This window comes from Rhinolophus sinicus, chromosome 3 (assembly GCF_057876585.1).
Source record: "Rhinolophus sinicus isolate RSI-liver-muscle chromosome 3, RSI-T2T, whole genome shotgun sequence".
Classification (NCBI taxonomy): Eukaryota; Metazoa; Chordata; class Mammalia; order Chiroptera; family Rhinolophidae; genus Rhinolophus; species Rhinolophus sinicus.
Genome location: NC_142503.1, coordinates 110,505,370 through 110,515,975, shown reverse-complemented (window position 1 = coordinate 110,515,975; position 10,606 = coordinate 110,505,370). Strand labels below are relative to the sequence as shown.

At 36.4% G+C, this 10,606-nt stretch overlaps 1 protein-coding gene across 2 annotated transcripts in view; it reads right to left on the bottom strand.

The window, feature by feature from the left end:
• KLHL28 (kelch like family member 28) overlaps positions 1-10,606 on the bottom strand; it is a 31,051-nt gene that overhangs the window by 4,731 nt on the left and 15,714 nt on the right. Inside the window, exons 2-4 of one of the 2 annotated variants that reach the window (XM_019751715.3) lie at positions 8,883-9,781; positions 2,887-3,330; positions 784-992 (exon numbers count right to left, since the gene is read on the bottom strand). In XM_019751715.3, the coding sequence (XP_019607274.1) occupies positions 784-992; positions 2,887-3,330; positions 8,883-9,781 (1,552 nt within the window). The remainder of the gene's footprint in view (positions 1-783; positions 993-2,886; positions 3,331-8,882; positions 9,782-10,606) is intronic. The other variant, XM_074328186.1, reaches the window with a different exon arrangement.

The window sequence follows — 10,606 nt, the reverse complement described above, 5'->3', positions numbered from 1 at the left end:
TCCTGCCTTTCTGAAGTTCTGTTACACCACTTTGCTTTTACAAAAGACCTCCATTTGTACAGTTGACCTTGAACAAGCGGCGCCAACACCCACAGTCAAAAATCCAAGTAGAACAAGGTTACTCTAACTTTTTACATCCTCGTTGTTTTATGGCTTTCTCTCCCAATGACACCACAGAAACTAATTATGTATAGTAAACAAAACAGTTCATTCCACTTTGTCCTTTCAGTTTTGGACAAGCAATTCTTTAATCTTTAATCTTTATCTTTAATCACAGATGCAAGGTATATTCCTAAGGCATTCTATCAATAATTTAAAACCTTAAAATAATATGACTTGAGTTTGGGCTCAAAGATAATTTCTTCTTTTCCTTGATGTATTTGTTCTCTCTAGGAACCCTGAAATTCAACCCTTTCTTGATCAACTATACCCCTGGAGAAGGAGAGAACAATTGAAAGTGAACATATAGGCTGCTGATGTGTACGTAACATATAAAAAGATGACAGTTGTTATATGGACAAAAAGAGCTTCTATAAGACACATTCCATTACTAGCATTTCTCAAAATGTGTTCTCCAAATATAAGGAATGATAACATGTACACTGGCATATTACAAAATCTATATAGTAGAAAAATCTATATAGGTCTAATCTAGTTGTCTCTCAGGTTTACCACACACACGTTTATATTTTCTTGACAAGTAATACTCTTACTATTATATTCCAAGGAACCACTATTCCAAGAACATCGTCCTATAGTTATAAATTAGTAAGATGTTATTACCTGTTCTGGGTTCTTTCATTGGTCTACACACAGTCCACTGATTTTGATGAGGGTCGTATCTTTCAATGCTTGACAAATGCGAGACCCCATTATGTCCACCCACCACAAAAATAAAGCCCAGCATGACACCCACACCAAAGTGAATCCTTTTATCTGCCATAGATGCAACCATCTCCCAGGAGTCCTTACTTGGATCATAACGCTCCACACTGCAAATATTCACAAAAGAAAAGAATTAATTCACATATCCTTTGTGTCACTCTTCCTATTAAAGCAAAACTAAATCCTACCATTTGAACTTTTAAAAGTTCAAATAAATAGACAGATATAAAACCAGAGTAGTTTGTCCCAAGTGTTTAGATTTTGCTGATTAGATTGCAGGGATAAAAGCTTACCTTGGGGACTGGATGCAGTAACAGCCATACGCTATTGCATTATATTGTACAAGCAGCAAGGGATATTAAGATTAGAGAATTCTGGCATTCAGAAAACCTGGGTTTAATTACTAATCCTACGTATCTAGAGCTGAATGAACCTTAGCCCTACCACTTTGGAGTTTTGTTATCCTGGATAAGTCATTTCCTCTCACCTGCAAAAATGGCAATAATACAACCTTAAAGGATTCGTGTAAGAATAAAATCAAATGCGTATGCATGTGAAACGACTTTGAAAATCACAAACTTCTGAATATAGATGTGCTCTAAGGATACTCAGATCTACTACACAGTGAAAGAAAAGGGAAAGAAGAATTTCTTACAGAAGAATTCACGGTGGTTTGCTGCAATGCACACATTGCAGATTTCATAATACAAACTGGAGAATCATAATACTCTCAGAGTGATTGGAGAATTCAGGGATTTAAGTCAAAAATCTACATTGCAGAGAACCCTTGTCATTTCCAAGCTGTATAATGGAAATCAGAATCAAATCAGAATTTCCCCAAAAGCATCCATATACAATCCCAGAAGGCCTTAAGCCTGTGCTGTGCCCCGAAGGGGCACAAAGGCATGCTTGTTGAGCTTGTTCTGGTCTTAATCTAACTTGTCAAAAAAGCCTAAAGCCTTTGAGAGTCGGTGACATAATTCCACAGAATAGAGACTAGACTGTAGACTAGACTAGAATATAGACTAAACTATAATTTTCTGAAAGGACACCTGGATAAAAACCTTTACAGCAAAATCACGGGAAAAGAGGAGTTGATAAACTGTAGCAAAAACTTAAACTTCAAGAGCATTATCTCAAAACTAAAATACTTTTATACATTTCTGACAGCAACTTTTCAAAAACAGAAATGTATGCCTTGGCCCCAAATACTTTCCTTCAACTAAGGGAACAATAAAAAGGGGGAATACTTTAGCTTATACAGAAATAAAAATTTATAGATGAAATGGCATTGTGCTATTACTTTCTCAGTCAAGCAATATATTCTTTCATTAAAATGCTGACAATCAATAAACACATACCATTCTAACTATTATTAGAGATAAAATCTTCTTTGAAACATCAATTTTCAACAAAGGTTTATAATTATGGTTAATTTTCCATATAAGCAGTCACTTTATGCTTTTATTTCTCATATATATATTTCTCTTTTTATGTATTATTGTATTATGTATTATAATTTATTATTGTGTATTATTCAGAGAATACAGAAATCTCAAATTCAGACTCTAGCACAACTTAGATACATAATAATACATGTATGATTATAAAATAAGAATCCAGAAAGGAATATTTAAATAAGGCTGTAAGTTTATGCATTATAATAATATTGTGTAAGCATATAGGAGTTACGCTTTTCACTTTTCTATTGTATTTAGGCAATGCGGTAATAGGCCACACACACACACACACACACACACCCCACCCAAAATCTAAAGTTGTCTAACTTCATCTTATTTTAGGTTTGTATTAAATCCCCATGTAAAACAATTAGAATTATACTCACGGAGCAGATAAAGTTTCCTAAATGTCTACCAATATTACTTTAAAGATTAAAAAGGGAAGTTCATTTATATACACAAATTGTTTAAAAACCAGAAATCACTGTTAATAATACTTTACAAATCTACAAGCATTTACTGCTTGATTTAAGTTAAATACCTGTTCATGTGGGCAGGACCATACCCACCAATGGCGTAGATCATTCCATCCAGCACGGCAGCAGCAAAACAACTTCGTGTTGTAGTCATTGGTGCCACAGGCTCCCACTTTCTTATTTTGGGAATATATTTCTCTACAGACTGTAAGTAAGACTGTCCATCATAACCACCTAAAGCATAAAGTTCTCCTGCAAGTACTACTACTCCAAGGGTACTGCGGTTCTCATTCATTCTCTCGAGAGAAGTCCAGGTGTTTGTATCAGGATTCCAGCATTCTACTGAACTTTCATGTTTTCTGATAGTGAAATCAGGACGCACGTCAGTTTCAATACCACCTATAACATACACTTTTTGGTCTAAAACGCATATTCCAAACTCATAGCGAGGAACACGCAGCGGTGCCAAACCAATCCAAGAATCATTCTGAGGAAAGTACATCTCCACACTAAAGAATGAGCAAAAAAAAATTAAATTTTAAAATTCAAAAAGGCCCATAAACAAATAAAAATGTTTAATCTCATTATCAGGGACACACAATTTAAAACGACAATAAACCATGACACACTTTCCAGACTGGGAAAATTTAAAGGCAGATAATAACAACTATTGGCAAGAATGTGGAGCTAGGAATGTGCATTCTGATGGTGAGAGTGTGAACTGGTACAAACCACTCTGGAAAACAATTTCACGTTATCTGGTAAAACTGAAGATACACACATGTTCTGACTCAGCAGTTTCATTCCTGTGTTATCTACTCTAATGAATGCCTATTACAGTCAGTTTTGTACCAGGACCTACACAGAAACATTCACAGCAACACAATACAATCATCTGTCAAAAGGAGAATGGATAAGTAAGATGTAGTATAACCACCCCATGACTGAGTAATTTCATTCCTAGATGTGTAGCCAAGAAAAATGCACACACGTGTATGTACAAGGAGGTTCACAGCAGCATTATTTGTAACAGTTAAAAATTAGAAACAATCCAAATGTTCATCAACCATAAAAACTGATAAATTGTGGCATATCATATAATAGAATACTATACAGAAATGAAAATGAACAAACTATGGCTACATGCAACACAGATGAATCTTACATATGTAACATTAACGGGAAAAAAGCCAAATTCAATAGACTATATTTTATAGAGTTTCATGTATATCAAGTTCAGAAACATTTCTAATCTCTGGAATAGAAATGAGGATAGTGGTTACCTTTGGGGAGGAGAGAGAGGGAACTCAAGGGTGGTTCCTGGGTGTTGGTCATGTTTCTATTTCTCTAACTGGTTTGTAATGTTCACCGTGTGATAATTCACTGAGCTGTACACTTGGAATTTGTGAAGTTTTCTGTACGTATGTAACACTTCAATTAATTTTTATAATTAACATGTTCATGGTAGAAAATATTGTATTATGTCCATATACTATAATACCACACACCAATGAAACGGAATGAACTATTTCCTCATGAAGTCTCACAGATGAATTTGAAAAACTTACTGTTCAGTGAGAAAGCACATCCTAGAAGAACATATATAGTATTACTACATTTATATAAAAATGTGTAAAACCTAATGATACATTGGGGCACGTGTAAGATGTGGCAAAATTATTTTAAAAAAGCAAAGAAATGACAGAAAATTCAGGACAGTGGGGGTGGGAAGGAGTCGGCATCAGGAAGGGCATAAAGGGAGTTTGTTAATAGTTTATTTCTTAAGCTGCTTGATAGGTACTTGAGCATTTATTCTTTATACCCAGCATGCATATTATATACGGTCGCTCTTCCATGTATAGATATTTCATTACAAAAAAAAGTTGGGAAAAGGTAGCCAATGTTCCCAGACTCAATAATGCAGGGCATAAAAATATATATTCTCTATCCAGTATGATGAAAGTACATTCATTCATTCCATAGTTGTTGAATCTCTATGTACAGTTTTGTTATAGTGCTTGTTTTAAAATATGAATTTGTTCCAATGAGAACAATACATCGGAACTATGTGACCTTAAGGAGAGCAGTTTCAGTGAGGTGATGGGGACAAATTCTGACTAGAGTGGTTTCAAGGGAGTGGGAGATGAGCAAGTGAAAACAGTGGGCATAGACAATTTTTTTTATTTTACTGCAAGGAGTGAAAGAGATAGGAGGCAGCTATAAAGATGAGCAGAGAGAGGAGAGCCCAGGGTAGGTTAACTTCATCTGGGAGCTTAACCCAGAACATGCCTGGTGGCGGTGATGCAGTGGAGTAGGAGGAGGTGATGATAGAGGAGAGTGACAGGTGAACTGCAGGAGCAAAGTCCTTTTGTGGAGGAGAGGAAATGCGGGCTGGTGAATACACGGAGAAGTGGAGGCTGGTCTTAGCTAGGAACAACTTGGTGGATTTGGTGATGAGGTAACTCTCTTCAGGCTGCTTCTGTCTTTTCAGTCGAGTGAGAGACAAGGTCATCAGCTGGATTAGAAGGTGAGGGTAAGAGACTTTGGCTGTTTTTATGGAGAGAGCAGAAGGTATGAAACAGTCCTCCAGGGACGTGAAAGAGTAAATTAATTAGGAACAGGTAAAGGAGTGGCTGGGAGTGCTGAAGCCAGCAAGTGAGACCGGCTAAGATGGGTATGTGTATTTCTCTAGCCACGATCCGTTGCAGCCATGGCGTTAAGTGGAAAACTGAATTTAACTACTAGATGAGTATGACGGAAGAAAAGAAGGGCAAGGGAGCCATGGCTTTATTCAAAGTAATGACAACACTGATATTCCTGGAATCTAAGCTAGGTAAAGAATGAAGGTGAGAACATGTGGTGGTTGGCGAGCCGTCAGTTTTCCTGATTAGAGAGCCAAAGGATTACAAGTCCTGCAGGGAACAACGAATGGCTGCAGTGGGTGCACTGAAATAAATGAGGTGGCAAGAAAGGAGGTGGCAGACAGAGTGGAACGTCTGAAACCAAGGGTTTTAAAGTGTTGATGTCATTGGTAATGACAAAGTTGAGGGTATGATCATGAGAACAGGTGCCTCAGGTAAGGCAGAGAAGACTGGCAGAAGTGAGATCAAGAAGAGAGGCCAAGGAGTGGATAATTGTGGATGATACGACATGAATGTCGAAATCAGTAAGAATGATTACTTATGTAAAATGGTGAGAAAGAGTAAGCCAGGTATAAAAATCTTCAATGAATGAAGTCAGTAAAGGAACAGCAGATGATGGCAACAGAAGGGATATCAAGTGATATTATTGCTTGATGGCAAATGCTTGAAATGAGTTGAGGTTTTTGATGGAAGGGAGATGAAAAAATTTTGGAAGTGGCTATGAGAAGCAAACACTTATCCAGCTTGAAGACCTGTGATACCAGAGAAATGGGGGGAAGAAACAGTTTTGAGAGGGTTTTAGCAAAAACAGTATCTTTAAACGTCAGCCTATTGCAGTAGAACAAGAAGTTGACAATAAAGAGGATTTTTCTTATGACAGAATGTGAGCTCTAGATGACACAAGAGACAGATCTTAGTCAAAAGTAAGTAAAAAGGCTGGGCAATAAGGTTAAATTAGATGATATACAGGGCCATACAATAATAGTTTAATAAAAAATACATGTTTTTTGTCCTAGGTTCTTAGCACAGAGCTCCTAAACTACTTGGAATTTCCTGAGTAATAGGAAGGATGCGGTTTCATTTCATACCTCTAAATTATACTACATGTTAACTTCCAAATTTCCAGCACTGATCTCCTCTTTGAGCTCTGCAATCATATCCAGCTAGCAGTAAGATACCTATCGCTGGATATTCAAAAGGCACTTCAAACTCAAGATGTCCCAAACTAAACACATTATTTTCCCCCTTAAAATGGCTCCTCCTGTATTCTCTCATTCTCGGTATATAACCATTCATCCAGTATCTATCTAACTAAGAAATCTCACTCATCTTTGATTTCCCCTCATCATCCCTTCATATCCATTCAACCACATCCTATCAATGTGCTCTCTTAAAATATTTCTTAAATTAATGCCCCAGTCTCTATCATACTGTTACTACCCTAATCAGGACCTCATGATCTCTTGCCTGTACGTTTACAATAACCTCTTTTCTAATGACTCTGATGCTACCAGGCCCCCTTGATCTTTCTCCATAATGTAGTCAAGAATGATCTAATATACAAATCTGATCATTTCACTACCCTCCTTAAAATAGTTTTTCAAACCACGTAATACATATCCTCTCTTCATCATGGCACACAATACCTTCTCTGACATGGCTCTTACTGACCAGAGCCTGCCACATGCCGATGAAAATTTTATACTTCAGAATACCAAAAAGCTGTTTGTTTCCTGCATACCCTATAGTAACGTCCACTGTGCATTTGCGTACTTCCTGTGACCTTCCCATCATTTTTTGCTTGGCTCTTTCTTTGTCTTCAACACTCAACTTAGATACAAATTTTTCCATAGTATCTTCCCTAAATCTCCCAAATGGGATAAATGCTCCTCCTTAATACTTCCATAGAACTACTTTTAGCACTGTGCTAACACTATGTGTTATAATTCTCTATTTAACATGTCTCCTTTACTAAATTATGAACTTGTTAAAGATCCATTATCTAGCATAATGTGTCTGATGCACAGGTATTTAATATTTTTTGTAGAATTAAACTGAATAATTATTCAGGTTGAGTCCAATTTTTCCATAGTTATAAATAATACTGCCATAAACAGCTTAGTGCGAATGACATTTAAATTTTTTCTAAGATGAAAGCTTACTGAACTAAAGATATAAATTGTTCTTATGACTCTTCAATAATTTGCTTGTTATTTTTAATATTACAGACACAAGAGGCAACTGCTCAAGCATTTTTACAATGTACATTCATATTTGGAATTCTTTGTCATGACATTTGACTGATTTACTTCATGCCAATAATCAATGCCTTTAAAAATAAGAGAAAACAATTCAGTCATCATAACTAATGTTCTACCTGTAGTCCAATTTCAACAATACTAGTTTTAGGCTACAATTAAGATGTACACTGAGGCTTTTAAAAAAGGTACAGAATGTATCAGTTCACACTGATAAAACATCAATAGTTTCCTACCATTCATGGCAGGGGGGGAAGCAATCTACTAAATTTTTGGAAATGGCCAGAAAGAAATGCACAGTATTAAAAAAATATACCACATATGAAAGTTTTCATGAAGCAATCCCATTCAAGGAAAAAGTGAAGGTAACATCCAGCTATATTTTCAATGTATAAATGTTATCTGCATAATGCTATAAATTATGGATTGGCAAACTACGGTTATGAGCCAAATTCAGCCCAGCAGTTACTTTTGTAAATAAAATTTTACTGGAACCCAGCCATGCTCATTTATTTATGTAATGTCTATGGCTGCTTTCACACTACAGTGGCAGAGTTGAGTAGTTCTGACAGAGACCATATGGCCATAAAGTCTAAAATATTTATTATCTGACTCTTTATAGAAAAAGTCTGACAACTCCTAATCTATCAGAAAAGAAAATACTTTTTACTGTCATTAAAAAATATTTATACTGAAGAAAGTTAATTGCACATAAAGTCCATGATTTGTATCACTACCCTATTTTTTCTTATTTCTTTGGTGTGTTTTTTTAATTAACTATTCATTCAAACCTAATCTTGTCCCCCGTCTCCTTCATCCCAGATTCCTAGCTCTCCTCTTTAGCATCTCTGACCTGGTCTGCCTCAAATAAAGATGTAAATGGTTTCACAAAGGGAAAGAAAGATCTGAAACAGAAGAAAAGTTAGTGAGTAACCAGGAGAGAGAAAATTTGTGCACTGGGAGGAAGTGGGGTGATAATAATTGAGAGTGCTCTAGAGAATGGATGACAATGTGATTAAAACAACCAGGTAAGTGTTTAGGAAGAAAAGAAAAAACACAAAGAAGCAAATTTTAAAAAGAAGAAGAAAAAAAACTATTTGAAAAATATAGAAAGCATACTTTAAAAATATAAAATCTATTAACATCAATCCTTCTATTTACCTATCCAAACAGGCAAACAGTCCAGATTTTCCTCCCACTGCACAAAGCACTTTGGGAGCACAGCGAGGCCGTGTCACCAGGACTGTCTGATGAGAGAGTCTGTGTTCAGGCATAAAGTGATACTTTAGGGCTTCATTCAAAAGATGTTTACAGGTGCGATCATCACGAATAAGATGATTTGCTTCATAGAGTCTGGTGAGAAATTTCACACTCAGCAGTGGTAATCGCACACTGTTAAGTAGCTGTGCTAAGTATTTCTGGCGTTCTTGAACATCGTACTTAATCCAAGACTCAAGGGCATAAAAAACAGTCTCTTCGGTGGCTACATTCAAACAGTCATTGGAAACAATTTCATCCAAATCAGCATGTGTAAGCTCAAAAAACTCTTCAGTCTGACAAACAGCTTCAAAATTCTGGCATATGTATTTAGTGGCTGCCAAATAAAGGTCATGACAACCATATGTCTCTGCAAAACGAGAAATTCCAATACAATTACCAGGATCAAGTTGGCTTTCAAGAAATGCACAACATTCTTTGAGTACAAGTTTTATCTGGAGTAGGTTTGCTGCTGGAAGGAGCGATTCCACTGTGTCCTGTGAAATAAAAACAGTCCCCGTGTAGGCATACTCCACAATGGCCTGGAGAGCAGTTTCATCAATGCACTGAAACTCAACCTCACTGTTCTCTTTTTCAGAAAGGTTTCCAGTGAACATAGCTTTGAAATAAGGGCTGATACTGGCCAGGACCACTTTGTGAGCATGGATTTTAACAGCACCTACTCGAAGAATGACGTCACAGAGTTCGTGATGCTGACGAAGAAGATTCAGGCCCTGCAGGAGTTGTTCAGAATGTAGGTGGGTTAAGTTAGCAAGCATGTACGTCGGGGATGTGTGGTCCATCTACAGGAAAACGGAAAGCACAACGGTTACTTCAAACTAATCTTGGCAATATGATTCTTTTTTCTAATAGTACAAAAGAAATGATGGTTTGTTGTTTCTTAGTGTTAAAATATTTTATACTAAATACTAGACAGAGGCTTTCAGAGTTAGAAAGGATGTTACCAGTCATATAATTCAACTCCGTAGGTATGGATGTTAAGAAAGGTTATGTGTTCCGCCCCAAACCACAAAACTCTCTTGACGATGGACTTTTGGATTAGAACTCTGCCAACTCTTTACTTTCATTAAATTCAAGTTGAGCTATCACTGAAACAAATGCACATGTAAAAAAAAATAAATCCTTAAAGGAAAATTGGTTTTGAAACCATGCTAGAGGCTATTTGGCTATTTTCTCAATAATGATTATCAATGCCTGCTAATCCGATCTACAGATCCTTTGACTGGAAAGAAATTTCATGTTAACTCACATACTTTACCCAAAGATTCAATAATTATTTTGATAAAGGGTATTTAGTAAATACCCTTTATCAAAATAATTATTGAATTTAGCAAAGGCAACATTACTGTCAACTAATTCAACCACGATAAAAATGAATGAACACTATCTGATGTTCTATAATGAGGCCAATAAGTAAGGCTCACCCCACTGATCAAGACCACACCTCTCACCTCTTGGTCATAACTCTAGATCATACCCATTCAATGTACTTGCCATTATGTGTGTCTGGAAGATGAAAAGGAATAGAGAAGAAAGAAGATGAGAAAAAGAAGATGTGAAAGGCAGTAAGGACTGTTGTAGGCAGAATAATGGCTTCCCAAAAAGAC